The sequence below is a fragment of the Cygnus olor genome, chromosome 3 (assembly GCF_009769625.2).
Source record: "Cygnus olor isolate bCygOlo1 chromosome 3, bCygOlo1.pri.v2, whole genome shotgun sequence".
Classification (NCBI taxonomy): domain Eukaryota; kingdom Metazoa; phylum Chordata; class Aves; order Anseriformes; family Anatidae; genus Cygnus; species Cygnus olor.
The window spans coordinates 108,069,847-108,089,088 of NC_049171.1; the positions used below are offsets into that span (position 1 = coordinate 108,069,847).

At 41.1% G+C, this 19,242-nt stretch overlaps 1 protein-coding gene across 4 annotated transcripts in view; it reads left to right on the forward strand.

The window, feature by feature from the left end:
- TTBK1 (tau tubulin kinase 1) overlaps positions 1-19,242 on the forward strand; it is a 107,382-nt gene that overhangs the window by 20,874 nt on the left and 67,266 nt on the right. For all 4 annotated transcript variants that reach the window (XM_040553663.1, XM_040553664.1, XM_040553661.1 and 1 more), the window contains 3 exons: positions 3,224-3,371; positions 14,573-14,646; positions 18,053-18,193. In XM_040553663.1, coding sequence (XP_040409597.1) covers positions 3,224-3,371; positions 14,573-14,646; positions 18,053-18,193 — 363 coding nt within the window. The remainder of the gene's footprint in view (positions 1-3,223; positions 3,372-14,572; positions 14,647-18,052; positions 18,194-19,242) is intronic.

The window sequence follows — 19,242 nt, forward strand, 5'->3', positions numbered from 1 at the left end:
TCTACATGTGAGTGAAAATAGATACCAGCGTTTGGTCAGATGAATTGTTCGCCAGGCTATGATGGAACCCTGGGCACCCCATTTCCTTATAGGCTTATGCATTTAGGTAGGATGAATCCTGCTGTCGATATCAGTCTGTATCCCAGTCTTATGGACTTGTGGAAAGTATGAAAAAGGATGAGATGAGAATTATCCCCAAGGAGTGAGGCATAGCATGGGCTGGTGACTCATGATTGCCACTTAAGAGATTTTCATTAGATGTTCCCTTCTCTTTCTTGAATTTGCATTTAAGAGTTTCCTTACTCATTTCTTTTCTTGAGTGGTGTGTGCCCATCTCTCGTTTGTGTCCTGCAGAAGGCTGTGCAGAGTTCACTTTAGATGCTGAACTCCCTGAAAGTATCCAAGCAACGAGGAGTTGCTTGTGTGATAAACCCCTGACATCAGCCAAGACTTTGAGTTGCAATAAAACCACATGCTCAGCAACAGAGAAAAGGAAATGGCTGCTGATGGCCTCTGGATGTTGCTGAAAGATCAAGGAGGCTGGCAGTGCTGGTAATGATGAATAGGACCATCTGGTGTGCTGGGAAAAGTGTGCCAGAGAATAATTTCTGTAAGAGATTGAGGAAAAAATACGAGGAAGGAGAGGCAGCTTGAGGGCTCTCGGGCGGTGAGGTTGCGTCCATTGTCTAGAACGTGTGCATAAAATCAATTTTCTGATTCAGCAGAAACTCTAGTCTTGATCTCACATCATCTTGCATTTGTTGCTCTGCAGACTTTCAGGGGTCCTCAAGTTCTGTTGTTTTCGCAGGTGGTCAGTCTCAGTACCTGTACCTTTCTTCCTCAACCTACTCCTTTGATGCACACGTTCTTTTGTTTCTTCTGAGGTAGTGGTCCTAGTCTGTCCTTAGTTTTTCCAGGCTCCTAATCATTTTCTTAATCCTGAAATGAACTACTTCTAGCTCTGTGAGAGTCTCTAATAGCAAAGTGATCATTATTGCACATTGTATTTAGCAAGACCTTCCTACAGGTGGTTATAGTGGGCAGTGATCCTAATTACGTTACTGTATTTACGCTGTAATAGCTTTGCATTTTGACAACTCTGTTGGACATGCGGACTGTCCCTGTTAAGGGCAGTGAATGGAGAAGCATCTTTGTATGGATTTCTGCTGGCTCAGGGATATTTCTTCTAAGATCGATTTCTTGAATTTACAACCTGACAAGATGTTTGTGTAGCCTATGTTTCTTCTCCAATCCTGCTGTGTTATGTTACGTTTATTACCGGTGACTTTTGTTTGTGTTGCTGTGCGTTTTCCCACTGAGACTTCTTTCATCTTCCTTCAAAGTCCTCCCAGGTCCCAACTAAACTTTTTGCCTTGTGCAGCTTTTGCTACCCCTTTCACATCTTCTTTGTCATTAATATGCCAGTGAACAGAAGATCCGGTGTACTGAATCTTGAGATATCAGCTGACATGTTGTTGCTATGCTGAATGTAGCATTGTTTTGATAGAAAGATTTTTAATAGCCAGCTCAGTATGAATTTCCAAGTAGAAGTAGGGCTGCACCATAATAATTTGTGAATAATATGTGATGACCTAGATATTGGGATGTTTACTGTGTGGATATGCCTGTGTAGCCCAGTAGAATGTTGTGAGGTAAAATAACAGGTAAAAAGAGAAGAGTGACTCTGGATAGCAACTCTCAAAGGGTTATCCAAAAATATCTTTAGAGACAATACTCAGGGTGTTAATACTGGAAGTACTACAAACTCTTGTCCCAGCTATCATGCAGAGTTGTTTTTCTTGACCTGGGAGCCAGAAAAGCAGATGGTTTAAGAAGAAAAAAAAACTGCCCTTGAGAGGCAGGGACCTTTGTTCAGCAAACTGGACAGATGCACAGGACAGGCCTTCTGTGATGCACAAGACACCCAAATACCATTTAAACCTCATCAAATATTGTGTAAGATGCATGTTTGAGCGTCTGGCTAATTTAAGCTTCTTTTTCTCTTCAAATGTTACTGCTGCTGTTGGAAACAAGCAGTCCTCAGGGCTTCCAGAGCGGTTGTGAACACCGTGAAAGCAGACTGCTGAAAGGAAGGGCTGCAGTTAGGTTCAGTGAATAAGTGCTAAGTGAATCAAATGAGCCTTGATCTAGCTCTGCTGTAAACTTGAAGTTGTTCCTGTGCAGCACAGTGTGCTTTAAACATTTAAGAGAGAGAGAAATTTTAAAAAATATTCTCCTGGCGTGGACATTAACACTTGCAACACCTTAGGAGTCTGTCTTACATACATGCATATATCCATACATGCATATCCTGTCAAACCTCAGCAGAAGGAGAATCAAGGGATCACTTTCCAGGAAAGACAGGAGCTCAGCTTGCTCTGGGAGTGGGTGACAGCTCTAGAACAAGCAGATGACCTAACCAGTAGGTGCACATCATGATACATGCTGGAACCTAGACATCTTTAGATTTGAGTTTATCTCAGTTGAAATGGTTTCAGTTTCCAAGTAGTGAGATACTCCTATTGTGATGCAGTCTTTAATTTTGCTCAGAGACGCAAAAAAAGCTTCATTTGGTGTGGTTTAAAAAAAAAAGAATAGAGTGAGAAACAGAACGGAGCCATACTTGTGGCTTGTACATAACTGTTGTGAGGTAGTGCAGTTGTCAGGCCTTAGAAACATGACACTGAAGTAGCCTCACTAGCAGAGCAGGTCATGCATCTTGTAAAAGCTTCTACTGGAAATTTTGTTCTGTATTTAAAATCCCATGAATGAGATTTAAACTTCACTTAACTTCTTACTTGCAAGCATTATTTCCAGCTCCCATGGTTGTGTTTTACTGCAGCGACCTGTGTGTGGAGGGAGAATGACACTTTATATCTGCCACACTCTGGATAGTCTTTCTACTATCTCCTTGAGGGGTCTTTCCTTTAGCTTTGGCAAGAACATTATTGACGTAATAGGCATTATCATTTGCTTTAGATATCTATGTCATCACTTGCTGGGCTTGTTTTTTGTTGTACAGCAAAGAATTTATACATAGCACAGTCAAGTGGGCAGCTGGACTTTTGCCTAACTGTGCAGTAAAGGGATTCAGGCACAGCACAGATTGGGAGCTGAATTTGTTCCTGTCTATGCATTAAAGAAGCTAGTGCCTGTCTCTGTGAGAGCCAATTTGATGTCATCTCTCTTGTGCATTGTACCAAACCTCCTTGTTCTCTTCTAGTTGAAGAAGATTGGTGGCGGTGGCTTTGGGGAGATTTATGAGGCGATGGATCTGCTGACCCGGGAGAATGTGGCCTTGAAGGTGGAATCAGCCCAGCAGCCCAAGCAAGTTCTCAAGATGGAAGTGGCTGTCCTGAAGAAGCTGCAAGGTAAGGCAGAAGGCTCTTTGAACTCTGAAGGGGTAAAGGTCACTGCGTGTTAACAATTAGAAACCAAAGTTGCAAATGCTTTTTACACCTTTCTCTTCAGCTACATGCACTGTTACGTTAAATGATTCAGCTCAGAAAGTTACTACATTCTGCACAGTGTCCTACTCAAGTGAGTTCCAACTACAGGGGCTATTTTTGTCTGCCAGGCTATAACATCAAGGAGATTTACACTGAGCTAGTGGTACGCTGGTCTGTTCCATCTAGTGATACTGATTAGATGATAAGGAACAGAGCAAGCAATGTCTGACTAAGAAATAAGGTTATCTGATTGCCTTCCAAAGGGCGAGGGCAGTGGTTGTGACTAAAGCACTGTGAGCATGAAGGACTCTCCATGTAAAATGGTTGAATAGTAGATGAGCACAAAAAGTGCAACAGTCCTTTCTGGTTGAAGGAGCAGTGAGGGGGCTTGTACTAAAAGCTGACAGCCATAGGAGGATGGAGACAAGGAATTTCCAAATCTGCCTTTGAGGAGCTGAGAACTGCTCTTTGCAAAAGTGCATTGTGCACTGACTTCCTTGTGAAGGCAAGGGCAGTTATTGGCAGGTACAGTTTGCATGTTCTAGTAGAATATGCCTTAGAAGGGATGTTTCCTTTTGCAGGGTTCCCATCTGAGCTGGGAAGACACCTTCTCATGGGGCAGTGAGTAGTATACTTGTCACCAAGGCTCATACTTCAGAGATAGTGTTGTGGCCCTGTGTCCATGCCTATATCTCTGCCCTTGCACAAAATCTCCAGAGATGGTTGAATTAGAGGGTTGCAGGTCTTTTGAAATGGGGTTAATGTCTGTGTCACATTGACCCTAGGGAAAGGTCAATGAATTATTTTTGAAAGTCAAATAGTTTTCCACAGTTCAGCTCTTCTAGGAGGAGGACTGATAAGGCTGTTTTGGAATATGCTGTATTATAATAGATGCATCTGTGCTTGGTAAAGGGAATCAAAGCAAAGGAGAAATCAATCCATATCATTAAGAGAAAACTTGCTGTTCATCTCTAAAAGGCTGGGTTCACAGAGGCTGTCTGAGAACAGCAGGACAGGTAGATGAAGTCTCAAAGCAACGTAATGGGATAAGCAAAGCAGAAACGTAGATTTTTGCTTTTGGTTTTACACTTGGAACTGCTCACTGTGAGTGAGGGGTGTGACTGTGTAGAACAGCAGATTATTAGAATACCAAGAGAAGACGCTATCAAGCTGGCTAGTGTCAATACATGCTATATCCAGAGCAGGGAATGCTTGAAAAGCATGACCTGAAGTCACCGAATCAGAGGTAGCATCAGAGAATATTCAGGGAGTTAACTAATTAATGCTCATACTTTTCCATCAATGTTTATTCTTGAAAATATAAATGCTTGAAAAGCAGCCAAAGTTGTACACAGCATGACCCTGGGAATTTAGAGGTGCAGGGCAGGGTGGGAGGAGAAAATTGGTAAAGCAGTTAGCAAATGCAAGGGGACAGAAATGACAGAAGCAGCTCAATTGGCTATGCATCAGCTATCCAGCATTTAAGAATTACAAATTACTTTAGCCATGTTTGTACAAATCAAGCTGCTCTGTGAAGAGTTTAGCTTTTTTTGGTTCAAGGTTAATCCCCAAATGCTTTACTAAAATAAATTATAAAGTTAAAATAAGAAATAAGGTTGAGAGAGTTGGGAATCACGTATTGTGTATGTTTTCACAGTGAGCTGTTAGGGAAAGGTGAGAAACATTTCAGAAAAGGAGAGACTGACTTTACCCAAACAGTTGGTAGAAGGGGGTAGGTTGGTGCTATTACCAAAGATGATAGGGTCAGTTCGTGTTTTTTTTTTCAGGTAAAAAGCAAGGGATCAGTGTTGTGTAAAATGCTTCTGTACTTTCTAGTAGGATTGAGCATTGCAGTCCCTCTTAAATAGCACAGCTTTAATGTTGGTGTGATACCTAAATAAAACAACAAAGGACTAATGAGCTGCTGCTTTTTTTTCAGAGCTTGTGATCATGGTCTTGCAAGCTGTTAGAGCTTTACAGAGTTTGGGCTGGCCATTAACCCATACTGCAGACGTACTTCAGGACTCCCTGCTAGAGAGTCTATGTATGTTCTAACAAACACTGTGGTGTGTGGTGGTGCGTGCTGTTGTTTGTTTGTTTTTTTTACTGTGAGGGTGGTCAAACACTGGCACAAATTGCCTATAAATGTTGTGGAGTCTCTGCCCTTGGAGATATTCAAAACCCATCTGGATGCAGTCACAGACAGCCTGCTCTAGCTGACCCTGCCTAAGCATTGGGGTTGGACTGGATGACCTCCAGAGGTCTCTTCCAACCCAAATGATTCTGTGACGCGTGTGCTTGGCTGTGCAAGATCTCTGCCACTTCAGTATCTCTTGGCAGCCTTGTAGAGCCATTCTGTTCTGATCTTAACTGATTAGATATTTCTAGCTGTATAAGGCCTTTTCTTTATCTGTTTAGAGGTAATGTTTTTGCCAAAGGCAAAGTTCTTGCTGACTTGTATTGTTGCTTGCAAGGATCCTGGGTCACCTTCTGGCCTGCTTTCCAAGTCTTTATGTTGTGTTGGGACTGGGAAGTACCAGCAACAGTCTCCTTCTAGGCTTTGGGTGAAACATGATTGAAAAGTTACCTGAATTCTCACCACATGGTGATATTCAGGCAACTATAGATGGTTACAGAATCAGTGGCCACAAGATTATGACCTTTGACTTCTCATGTATTTGGGATGGCACTGCATGTATTATGGAGGTAGAGTGCTTTGCTGTTAAGTACTGAAAGGCTGCAATGAGGTCTTCCTGGAGTCTTCTCTTCTTCAGGCTGAACTTCTACACGAACACAGCTTCCCTGTCAGAGGAATACTATTTTAGTGCCAAGCTCTTATTTTATTACTTTAATCATTATTGTAGAGTTTTCCTCACTTGAGATAATCTAGCGTGATAGTACCACTTGCACATGGTTTTAACCTCAGTTAGGCTTTTATCTACATAGCAGTCAAGCATTTTGAAACCAAGTCTAAGCTGCATTATCAAAATTCTTCTTGCAGATAAAACTTGCCTCCAGCAGGGAAGGTTGCTGGTTTAGTTAGAGCTGCATTACATTTTGCTGTGTAGACAAGGCTTTAGATAACTTATGTTAAAAAGTGAATGGAAATAAGACCTGTATGGCTAAGTGAATTCACACCTTGCTTATCCAGAGAGCAAGGACCTTTGCAGGGCCGTCAGTGTCTACATTAGTGAGCACAAAGGCTATGTCTGTGTTAGTAAGAAGTGCAATATGAGCAGATCAGTAGATTGTGGTGGTTGCTGAGGGCCTATATATCCTCACTGTATTTGGCTTTGGGGTTTTACACTATAAACTATGTGTGGTGTGAGGATTTTGCTTTGGGTTAACTTTAATCCAGTCCCTTGATCTAAGTAACTCTCTCCACAATATGGAAGTGGTTTGATGCTGTCTGAGGGACATGTTGTTGGCATGGCTTCTGTCTCCTTTAGGATTTTGGAATTATTTGTGTGCATCTGGAGTGGATCTTCCGGGTCTATTTGCTTAGAAAAAAGTTTACATTAACCCAAACTCACTGTGTGAACAGCACTGATGTGTGGCAGTTGCGTAGATATGAGGCAGTATGGGAGCTTGCTTTAAAACCTCCTTGCTGTTACAAATCAGGATTCTGAGCCTCCTGTTCTTCAGAATTGTAGAAGAGGGAAAAAAAAAAAAGGATGGTGTTCTGTCATTTACCACTTGGAAGGAAGAGTCTTTTGACTTATAGACAATGTTTTTCCATATCTTCAGTGCTTTTCTAACCCATTGGAATACAGACAGACAGACACCTGCCTGCTCTCTCTGGGACTTTATTTCCCCACTGTGGAGTCTTGCTGTGGAGCAAAATTCAGCTGGCAAAGGGACATCTGTGAAATACTATCAGTGAACACTGACTTCATCTCCCATCTCTGAAGTCTTTGGGGTTATCAGAATATAAGGGTTTTGTCAGAAGAGCTCTAGCACAGCTTTTGAGGTGCTTGGCCTGGGCACTCTCAGTATCAGGCTGGCTTTCCTACAGCAACCTTAGTCATAGAAATAGTAAATCAGTGTCCGTTATTAAATTCAGTTGTTATTTTTTCCTGCTTTTGGGCTGCTGCAGAGAGGCCTGTGGAAGCCATTTTAATGCACTTAATGCACCAGGCACTATGTTCTGTAGATGCTAGACAGGGACTGCGTGAGGCCCAGCAGTAGATGCTTTAAGTTCAGATGCGTTCCTTCTGTCCTTACCCACTTCTTGATATGCCTTTCTGGAAGTACTGTGAGGGCTTGTGAGACTGGAATGGTACAAAAGGATCTCTCACAAGGCATGTGCTTTGGATACCTCCTGATCTGCAGGTCCCCAAAATATGGATGTGGCCACAGCATTTGCTTTCCTTTGATAGGATTGTTCTTGGAGCAGCCTAACAGAGCAGCTAGATAGTTAGTTAAGTTGGCCAGATCATTCTGGTGCTGAGCAATTTCTGTTAATCCACCACAGTAATTTTTTTCCTGGTATGAGGCTGTGGGGTCCTGCATACTTGCCTTCGACCTCACTCGGCAGCCAGATATTCCTAAGCACTGCTTAGTGTGATGTTTTCTTTGTAAATGCCTTCTTTCCAGTGTAACCAATCTCATTGCGTAGGACTCTGATTAATTTTATTCTGCAGTGCAGAGATCTTCTGCATATTGAGTAGTTGTGCAAGATGCAGCCTGGTCACAGACATTGTGGTTTTGAGTGCCTGATTTTATTACAGCACATAGTGAAGCAGTTCTGTGTTGCTTGTTCACCATTTACTGCCAGGGATTGGACAGGTAAGGGTTTACAAATAAAAGAAGGGAAGAAAAGGGATCTTGCTTGTTTTTTCTTGTTTGCCAGACCTAGTCTTTTCTTTTTGCATTTTTGACTTGTTAAGGTGGTATCTTAACTCCATGCAATTCAGTTTCTGTTACTTTCATAGACACTTTTTATGTTTCTACAGCATTTTGTTAGGCTGATGAAACCAAGCTGTCTGTGAAGACTGGAAAGCAGGGTAAGTTACTGTTGTCAGGTGTTAGGCTAACACAGGGAGGCAGATTCAGACACCAGGGGTAGCTGTAGCCTCTGTGCCTGGCACTGCATTTTGCCATGTGAAAGGTTCCTGAGGGTGTTTGAATGCACTGGCATTTGGTCACCATGGCCTCACAAGACTGGGGAGGGATATGGGATGGATGAAAGGGATTTAACATACGCTTTTTTGAGGCGGTGCTGAATTCTTGCTCTTTCACTTTTCTGCCTTGTCCTGTGTAGAATCCATTAGTGGTTGGTCATCCTAAAGCTTTTAGTGGTCTTGGGACACAAGCAGATGAAATGATGCCATGCAAAGTCAGGCAATTTTATGTTTTACTTTTGGATTAGAAGGTGATGACCAACCTTTTGTTTTGATGTGTGTCCATTAGTACATTAATTTATTACAGAAGCAATAGTAAGGTTAACCCAGTTAACGAAATCCTAGTGGATTACTATCGGATAATGTAGTTATTTAAACTGGACTTCCAGCATTGAATTTGTTTTCTTTTATGTTCAGAACTCCTTGTCTTCAGTCACGTTGACAAGTCCCTGAAGTCAACTAGTTTGTCTGGCCAGAGAGGAAACTTGCTAACTGCAGAGGAAAGAAAACTGTGATCTAGTCAACTTTGTTACGCTTCAGATGGTATTTCCAATGAAAATTAGAAGATGGTGAAAATAACTCTCATATTATTTCAAGATGGATCCTCCATTTCTTTAGAATATTTGTACAGAAGTGACATCAACTACCCTCAAAATACAAAATCTGTGCTAAACTGATAAACCTGACAATGATGCTGACAAGTGAATAAAAATAGAGGACATATATAAAAGGTATATTATAGTTATAAAGCATGAACATGAGAAATAGCTGCATTAGGTTTCCAAATGCCAGTGAATGCAGTTGTATAGCTAGGTGTCTGCATCTGTGCATGTACTAGAGTACTTAGTAGTGCCAAGTGCACAAGCAAATTATGTCAGGTAACCACTTGGACTTTTCCTATGCAGGTTATCTTGAGGTTGAGCTGCTCGCTGGCTGTGCCATGCTGGTTATTTCTAGCCCATGATGTACCGTTGTTTTAATACTTCTCATATTGCCTGAATAAAAAAGAAACTTGACTGATGATTCTGAAATTAAACTGAGTTTGTGACTAGACTGGTCAGACATTCTCTTGCATCAGCAGCACAGACCTTAAAGAAAAAAAAGAGTATTTGACACAGAACCAGAGGATAATTTTGGCTGGCAGGGGGTCCTCTGGAGGTCTTTAGTACAACCTCCTGCTCAAAGCACAGGCACGTAAATCCAGTTGCTCTAGGCTTTTTCCAATAATTTTTTCAATTATCTCTAAAGATAAAGATCTCACAGCCTCTCTGGGCCCCTGTTCCAGGGTTTGAACATCTTCACTGGGAAAAAGAAATTTCCTTGTGTTTGAGAATTTCCTGTCTTGCAGGTTGTTGGACATCAGAAAAGACAGGCTTCATCTTCTCTGCACCTTCATGTGAGGTGTCTCTGACCAGATATCTCTTCAGATATCTCTGATATCTCCCCTCTGCTACCTTCTTACAGATGAACAAACCCAGTTCTTTGACATTTTCTTTGAATGTCGTTTTCCTTTATCCACAAGCATCTTGGTGGACTTGCTCTGTTACGTTATTTTTCATCTTGTGCTACAGAAGATATGCAAGAATGTGTAAGGGTAACAGTTACAAGAGTAAAAGTAATTGCTGTGGGACTTACGGAATTTTATGCAGTGAACGTTTCCTAGATGCTTCTGGTGGACTGTTAGCAATGAGACAGCATATCTATGGAGATGGATCACAAAATAATTTTAGCATAGGTTTTAAAGATTTAAATCTTGAAAACCCTTTACAAGGAAAGATTGGTTATTTGATCTTGTGCAGGTAAAAATACAGGAAATATGTTGTCTGTTACAAAAAAAAAAAAAGATGCTTCAAATTGCAACAGCAATATCACATACTTCTTTCTTACTATTTATTTGATTAGTTTCGTTGCAGTCTTGAAAATACATTAGGAATATTTAAGAACTTGAAAGAGTAGATCAGAAGGAGTACTGCTTACAAGCATTTTGAAACTGATTTGTGTGGAAAAATATATTCAAAAAAAGATTATCATTTAATTTTTTCAGAGCTGTGTAATGAAGGTTTTTCATGTAATGGATTTTTTTAAGTGTTAACTGTTTTTTATTTTAATTGTATCTCAACAAGATGATGAATATATATCCTATGGTAGAAGGGCTTTCCAGTTATGTGATGTTATTTTTATACATTATGACATGGTTATTGAGTATAATTTTTGAGTTCCTTTAGAACAGGGATCATAAAGACCATTTCAGTAACGGAAATATTTTTATTTCTTACCCAGTAGTCTATGGGAGATTTTTAATGTTCATTTTAATTTAAAAGCAGTAGTAGGAAAAAAATATTTTTCTGTGGGTGAACATTAAAGCACTGCATTCTCTAAATGCCAAGAGAAATAAATATGTGTGAAACAAAATAAAACACGTGTTTTTTCAAACTTTTTTCAGGTTAGTGTTTGTTAACATCAGGTTGACTTATTCCTCCAGCCTATGTTAGTTTGTTAGTTAGAGGGATAAAACTCTTCATAATCTCTTACTCTGTTTCTTTACCTTATGGGAAGGAATATGCTTTGTTTTAATAATAAATACCAATATAAACTATAGCCCGTGATCTTCTGTAATACTAGAATGGCTTTTCAGTGGAACGAATCTAACCGAGGAGGAAGCATTTAATTGTCTGTGTGTAATCTGACAGTTATTACAGTAAAATAAGGCTACCCATGCTAAATATAACTTGGAAAAAACTTTTTTTTCCTTTTCTTTTCTGACTTTTCTGATTTAATATACGCTTTGCTTCTCTCTGTGCTATGATCTTCATGCTTGTGGAGGGCATGTGTGGGGAAAGAGGGCTGTTTCCTTCTGCTTTAAAGGAAAGAATGACAGTCCCATCATCTTGACTGCACAGTAGGTTATTAACATGATTATTTTTGCGCTACATAATTTTGATCAGCTGCAGGACTGATCTGCAGGAATCCCGAAGTCACGCCCGACTCTCATTCTCCATCTGCTACTTCAGCATGGCATGAACTCCTCCAAGAGAGCAAACAATTGTATACTGATGCCTCCTTTAGTTGAAAAATAAGTAAAAGCCTCAGATACACAAAGGGGTTGATGCTGCAAGGATTTATCCCATCTATGTGACCAGCTGGCTGTACATACACCACTGCTAAATGGGGCTTAGTTCCTCTACACTCTTACACTCCTTTTGTTTCATGTAGGAATTGGCATGGTCTTTATTCTTTTCTTTCCTTTTATTTATATTTTTTTAATTTTCTTCTCTGAAAAGTAACAGATCAGGTAGGAGCCCATTTTAGGCTGGAAAGGGGGATTCAGAATAAAATCTGTTTGGAGACATGCGTCATCAGGAACTGTCAGTTGTATTAAACTTAGTGCAGATAAGGTTTTCATTTATTTTTCAAAAACTACAGAAAGCTGAAGTGTGTTATTTGAATTTGTAACTGATTATCTGATATTTTTTTTCTTTCTGTAAAATTGTGTGATCCAGAAAATAATAATGTTATGGACTGAACTGATTAAAAAAAAAAAAAGTTCTTGGGAACATAGCTGAAAGCTGAAGCGGCCATACTGTCAGCAGGGATGCATCTTAAATCACAGTCAAGTGTATCAAACAGTAGCACTCCTATTCCTCTGAAACAAAGGATTCGTGATTCTCCCTGTCAGAGGATTGTTTTTTGATGTTCTTGTCCATAGTTTTAGAGCAAGAAAAAGCACGTGGCATACTTGCTAGGAGTGTTTTACAGTCACTTAAAACAATAAAAGCAAGTAAAAATTTGAGTCATTTACCCTTTCTACCACACAGCAGCTCTCATTGCCAGTAAAAACAGTCATTGTTTTGGCTGTTGCCTCAATATCTATCTCTTGGTGCTCTAAAAGGCAAAACAAACAGAGTAGGACTTGAGGTATGTAAGAGCACCAAACGGTGAGTCTGCATGGGTTTGAGAGTCAGCTCTGGGGTGAGCATGAGCCTGTGCTGGCCTGTCCACAGACCTGCGTGGGCTGTGTTAGCCAGAGGACATGGGTATTACAAGCTCCCAGAGAAACCTGCTGGTTCTTTCAGAGGCTACTCAGATGTGCTGCCTTTGCAGCGACAAATCTGGCTTGGAGGCCGCCTTCACGTCGGCAGGCAGTGTCTCCATCTGTATAGGGACCAGTGGCAAGACAGTATGGGGACAGTGGAGGCTTGTTGGCTCTTCCATCCTGGTAATACCAGGGCCAGAACATGCACCGTATCCAATGTTTCAAAGGGTTCCTCTTAGAAAAAGAAGCTTCAGCCTGTAGGGATCAGTCGGTCAAAGTCAACACTGAATTTGCAATGAATGTATTGATAGCAGGAAACCAGTGGCAGCCGGTACTCGTGGGCACACCTAGGCATAGTATGTGAGAAAAAGGGACAAGGAAGAGTGCAGAGGCTGCCCTGATGAGAAACCTTTCCTCATCTCTGAATATCTTTTCCTGAGAGTACCCTTCTGCTTAGCTAGCCAGATACGGGTAGAGCTCGGGTTGGGGTGTTGGCTTGTTTTTTTTAAGCCTGTTCTCCAGGGATAAGAAGGAAAAGAAGGCCTCTGTCCCTCCAGAGTGGTTGCCAGCAGCAGTGTTCTCTCCTTGTGGTAGGAGAGAAGGTGTGGGTGCTCTGCTCTGGGATGCTGCTGGGCCCTGTGAGGGCAGGCCACTGATGTTCCTACCGAAATGGATGGACTATGTTTCCCTGAGAGACAGTCCTGGATTTCCACATCTGTGTGCACTGTTTTGGTCAAAGCTCTGGTTCACTGGGGTGAAAGATGTTTCTTTGTTTTGTACTGCCCTCCAGTTCCCTATTCTGTCATGTCGGTTTTTGGTGCCACCGGCCTATGAGAGCAATAGCAAGGTCCCAAGGGCATTTCAGACAGTGCAGTAAAATAAAAACGCTCTGGTGTAAAAACTAATTAAAATCGCCACTGCTCAAGCGCTACAAAAATACAGGGCAAAGCTATGCAATGACTTTCACCCTCGTCCCTGCTTAGAAATCTACTCAGGAGCCAAGTGTTCAGCATTGTGGTGTGCAGCAACCTTAACTCTGTTATCAGTGGCCTGCTGTTAGAAGAACACATGCACCATACTTCCCCTTCTGCTAATATGGGGGGCACCCCACCACAAATCCATTATGGGACAGGATCTGAAACCACAGCCTGCGCTCCCTCTAGAACACGTTGCGTTGTTTTTTGAAGATAGGCCCTGTCTGAAGTCACACGATGAAAAGTAGATGCTGCAGCAACACCTCTGTACTTTCAGATGGCTAGTTGAGTGTTGAAGGGTGGTTGGCTGGGTTTGATTTTGCCTGAGTAGAGGTAGTTTGTGTTTCTAACCACATGCCAGAACTTGACATGTAGTTGCACAAATTTTTCCCTTCTTTTATTAGGAAATTGCCTTTAACAACTTTAATGTTTTATCAGACTTTTTCATATGCATCTTTCTTTTCTAGGTGTGTCCGACAATTAGGGTTTGTTTATGCATTGAAGTAGCATTACTTATCTGTTTAAGGGTAAGCAGTGCTAATAAGGCAAGTGTAGCTGTGGTTGTAGTCAGTATTTACTGAGTAAAGTTGGTGTAACGAACTCATTGGCAGTGAGCCTGTGAAACCACACGGTTGTGTGTGGTTCATTTCAGGTAGGGTGTCACCTATGGTGGTGGTGCATGCATGTGGTGGTGGTATAAACTACAGTTAGTCACGCTCCCACTTGTGCCCTGCAGCATCAGTTTGAGGATTCAAGGATCCCTGATGCTGGTTTCCACTCATGGCTTTTTCAGAATCAGTTTTATTATTGAATGTCAAATGCTGTCTTGAAGTATGGGACTGGGAAGTATAAACAAAATTAATCTGTTCTGCAGAACTCCCTGCCTGATGCAACTTATGGTTACCAGCCCTTTTTAGACACCATTTTTCTACAAGTTGTGATCACGGGGTCGTTGTCTTATGTTCCATTCTGTATGTTTCTGTTTCTTTGCAGGGAAGGATCATGTTTGCAGATTTATTGGCTGTGGAAGGAATGAAAAATTTAATTACGTGGTCATGCAACTTCAGGTGAGTTCTGTGCTTCCTCTGTCTTTCCCCCATCTCACAGAGGTGGCATCACAGGGAAGGATTTACAGTGAAAGAATAAGGCCGAGCACTGGTGCAGAGACTTTGCTGAGTGTAGGAATTGGGTGGAATGGGAGACCGTGAGAAGGGGTGGTGTTGCTGTGATATCCCTTGGGGTACCTCCAGTTGTCAAGACGTGCTAAGATATTTCATAGCTCCACTTTTCTGTTTAAAATGTCTCTCAGACAATCTTCTGAGGGAAGCACTCAATTCAGAATGCTTGCTGGAGCTACCCACAGCATCTTGCAGCAGTGGCAGCTGTTTGAACTATCTCCTGCTGAGCTGTGATAGAGCATTTAAAATGTGTCTTGCATCAGAGCTCAAGTGTGGTTAGAGCCACTGGTCTCATACCACCAGCAGTCTTCTCTGTGAAAGAGAATGATCTCTGGCTCCATCTCTGCCAAGCTCAGCTGTAGCATGGCATGTGCTATGGAAGTTTTTTTTCTCCTATTTGGGCACCACAGATACTAAGCCAACCTGAGTAAACATTTGGATAGCTGGCAAATGGTCACTGTACTGCTAGACAGCCAGTTACTCCTGTTGGAGGTAGCCAGCTGAAGGGTTGTATGGGTCTGTCTACAGAACAACAAGACCTTCAGGGACCCCTGAGGGGTTGAGCATGAGACTTTACCAAGTAAATGCACATAGTTAGGTTTTCATAGCCCGAATGTGGTGGTACTGTCACGAAAGCAGATTTTTATTTTTTTATTTTTTTCATGAAAGAAGCTTTGGTTTTCAGCATTACAGTCACAGGAGAAAGAGAGAGAGGGGAGCAAGTGGGAAGATACATCTGAATCAAAAACACATTGAAAAAAGGCTTTTAATGGGGAGAGGGAGATTGTCCCCGTCTCAAGGGGAATACTTTGAAACTAAAGCTGCTTCTTTCTGACATAGTTGCTTTGGAAACTAACCTGTCTCATCACCTGTCAGAGGAGTTGAAAGGGAACTTGTCCTAACTCTCTTGTAGCTTGTATGATCAGGGCTTTGGTATACAAAGCACTGTCTGATTACACCATACAAGCCCACCCTTCCCCTGAAGAGCTTACAGCCCATGTTGTGTTTCTTTATGTATAATCTGGGTGATAGTACATGCTGAAGTGAGAAGGGTGAATTAGTAAGCAACAAGAAGTAAGCTGCTGCATAAACTGGAAGGTTATTTTTAATTAAATGCTGAATGAGGTAAAATAGACACCAGCAGACCCCAGTGCTTCTTTAAAATATGCTTCTCACTTTTTTGAAGTGCTTGGCTTTGCCTTTTATGCAGTGTTGGCATCCCAACTGCTGATGCTATGGACAGAACAAAACCTTTTGCTCTCTAACCAACCCTGACTATTGCTGCAGATGCAGTGTGAGTGTGAATACGATTCTTGACAGGGCTAATTTGGAGCTCACAGTACAACAAGACTTCTAACCCCAACCCTGCCCTTAACAAGCCTGTTGAAGATGACTATACCTTGTGGGGAAAAAATTCTTTGCACAGAATCTCTTACTTTCTAGTCTGTTCTTGACTATGTAGCTGAGCTTGTAGAGTCAGCAAAGCTAAAATGTATTTCATTATTTGTTAATGAAGGCTTTGCTGCTTAAAGCAGAGCTCGTTTTGCACCATCACTCTTCAGGCTAAAATTCCCCTTCAACCTCAAGGTCTTCTGCGATGTGGTTTATCATGTATCCTTCTGGCTGTAGTGTACTGCAATTCCCCCTTTCTCTTTGCTCACATGGACTGAAGCTTCCAGCCTAAGCCTTGCAATTCATTGCATCTGCTCAGTTTCTTAGCCTGCCTGGTTGTATTTATTTGGAAAATAATCTTCAGTCTTTTCCTGAGGGCAATATTGGATGATCACAGCTTTCACATGCCTGGAGAGCAGGTCTCTGAGACTGTTTTCCAAACCAGCTGGGGAAAATTATGGAAAGTTTCAATGTACAACTCTGAAAAAAAATCTTACTGAAAAAAAAAAAAGTCAGTGTCCAAAGAACCACTTTGCAGGGAAAAGAAAGATCTGCCATCAGTTTAGAAACTAGGATCTTTCAGGATAATGACGACAAATCTGTACTGCTTCTAGTAAAATGTCACAGAAATGTTAAAAAAAGAAAAAAGATAAGACTAAGGAACAAACTTGGACCAGTTGCAGTTGCTTAGCTGTATCTGTATTAGCTGGTCTGTCAAGTGTGGCTTTCAAGGCACCGAATCCCTGGAGCAAGACAGGGGTGAAACCAATTTGAAAGGTTAGTCTTAGCTAAAGAGCCAGTTGCAGTTGGCTCCTTAATGTCTGTCCAAGTTATTTACTTGGCACTTGGAAATGGGTGAATGAATAGATGGCATTTTACTGGTTTGGAGAACAGCTTGTGCTTTGTCATCAAATGTTTGGTATCTTTTACGTATGTTCTGCAGCGGACTTTGTTTGAATACACCTGGACTTTTTTTGTAAGCAAATATTATATGCTTATATATTATTGGGATAATCAGCGTGTCCATATAACTTGTTCTTGATGCACACTATCTGAAACAGTGTACTTTCATTCCCAGTGGTTTTGATCAGTTGATACCTGCATTAGTTCTGTAGATTAGAGGGGCAGTCTGTCATAGAAGATACTAATTTTCAAACCTTATTTCTCTTTACAAATCAAAAGAGATATAAGCAAAACTGAAATGACAGGGATCAAAGAACACGTGATTCTAGTGTTAAGTCTGTCCCTTTTTTTTGTTGTTAAATTGTTTTTATTTTCATGCTGTACTGCTAGATTTTTTTTCCAGAAATTTAATTAATTGGAAGTAAATTGCTTTTTTTTTGAAAAAGTATTTTTAAAGTCACTGGAAAAAATTGTTCTTTCCTGATAGACAGCTTTCCCCACTGCAGCATTGCCACAACAATGGTGACTTGAATTTGAGCCAGACAGTTTTGTGCTGGGGAATTTGTGATGAAACTGCTTCTAAGAGCTGTAACAGATAGCTTCATGACCTGTTTATCGCATTTGAACTGCTCTAATCTTTACTTGTCTCAGAGAAAAGTCAAAGGTTGTTCTTAATTCAGCTTCTGCGTAGACTGGGTTTGACAGTAAGGAGATGCTAGGCTTATACAATTTGAGGCACTGCTGTCCCTGCCTTGCCTATTTTCCAAATAATAGATCAGCTGACTTCCCAGGATATCAGTTTAATATCCTCTTATCTGCAAATTCATCAGTTAAAAGTTAAAATGAAGCATTAAAAGACCACGTAGAAGAAATAAAGGAGACATAAAGGTAAACATGTCTGATTAGCATTTCTGCTTTTGGGGGGATGCATGTTAGATCTTGCAGCTGTGCAATTCTCTGCTTTATTGTGATGGTGTAAATATTGTGTTGATTGTTTCAGGGCCGAAATCTTGCAGATCTCAGAAGAAGTCAGCCTCGAGGGACTTTCACGCTGAGCACAACACTGCGATTAGGCAAACAGATTCTGGAGTCAATAGAAGCCATTCACTCCGTGGGATTCCTGCATCGTGACATCAAGCCTGTACGTTTTTTTGGAAATTTGCCTTTTGGTGGTATGTCTGTTATACTTAAGTCAATAAAGACAGCCTGGTGGGTTGAACATGGGCATATTTCAATGAGGGCATTTAGGCTTCCTTGCACTCTCCCTCTGTCTGACACACAGGCTATTTTCTATAAATATAAAATGACAGTGTTATATCATTATTTCTTTAAGTGCATAGCAAACCAGTTTTTATTGGCAGAGACCAATCCATGGTGGATTAGTAGCTGTCAGTCATATTTGTCCCAGTGAGGATCACATAAGGAAGCAATCGAACTTTGAGCAATCATCTGAAGTCCAACCAATTACTGCTTTATAAAAGGAATTCAGAAAGGATGTGTTGTACTGTGACCTATCACTTGAATAAATGCCATTTCATTAACTAAATAATCCTTTTAATCTCTTCTGAGCAACTGCCAATTGGAGCACAGTTTCCAGTGTTGGAAAACACAGTTGCAGTGATGGTCATCTAGGTGCCTAGGTGAGGCACAATAATTCCAAGTCTCACTGCAGGAGCCAGCCTCTTTCTTGGAACTCTTAACGATGCTTGACCTGAACACCTCTTGCTACACTATTGCCGTGACAGTCTTCCTTGTTCAATTTACTGCTTTTAAAATCAGCTGGTTTTGGTTGATCAGATTCATCTGAAAAGTTAGCTAACTTGTCACTAGTGAGGCTGGCCACAAATCCTTTTAGCAGCCATCCAGTATGGTAAAGGCCACAACTTCAAGATGGGAGTTAAATGAGAACTGCTCAACTTCCTTGTTGTCAATTTATTTACTAAGAACCAAACCCATTGGTTTTTTAGATGTCTGAATGTTCAGAAAAATTTAAATTTCAGATAAATTTTAACTGCAAAGTGAACTTACTAACATGGCAGTGATTCTTCAGGTCATGATGTTTAAGATGCACCATGAGGTGTTTCTGAATATTCCTCTCATGTTTTCACCAGAAGTGTGTGAGGCTATATGACAAAGTTTTGTCAACAAATGGTGGCTCTTAGCCAAGTTGCTGTTATCGCACTTATTTTT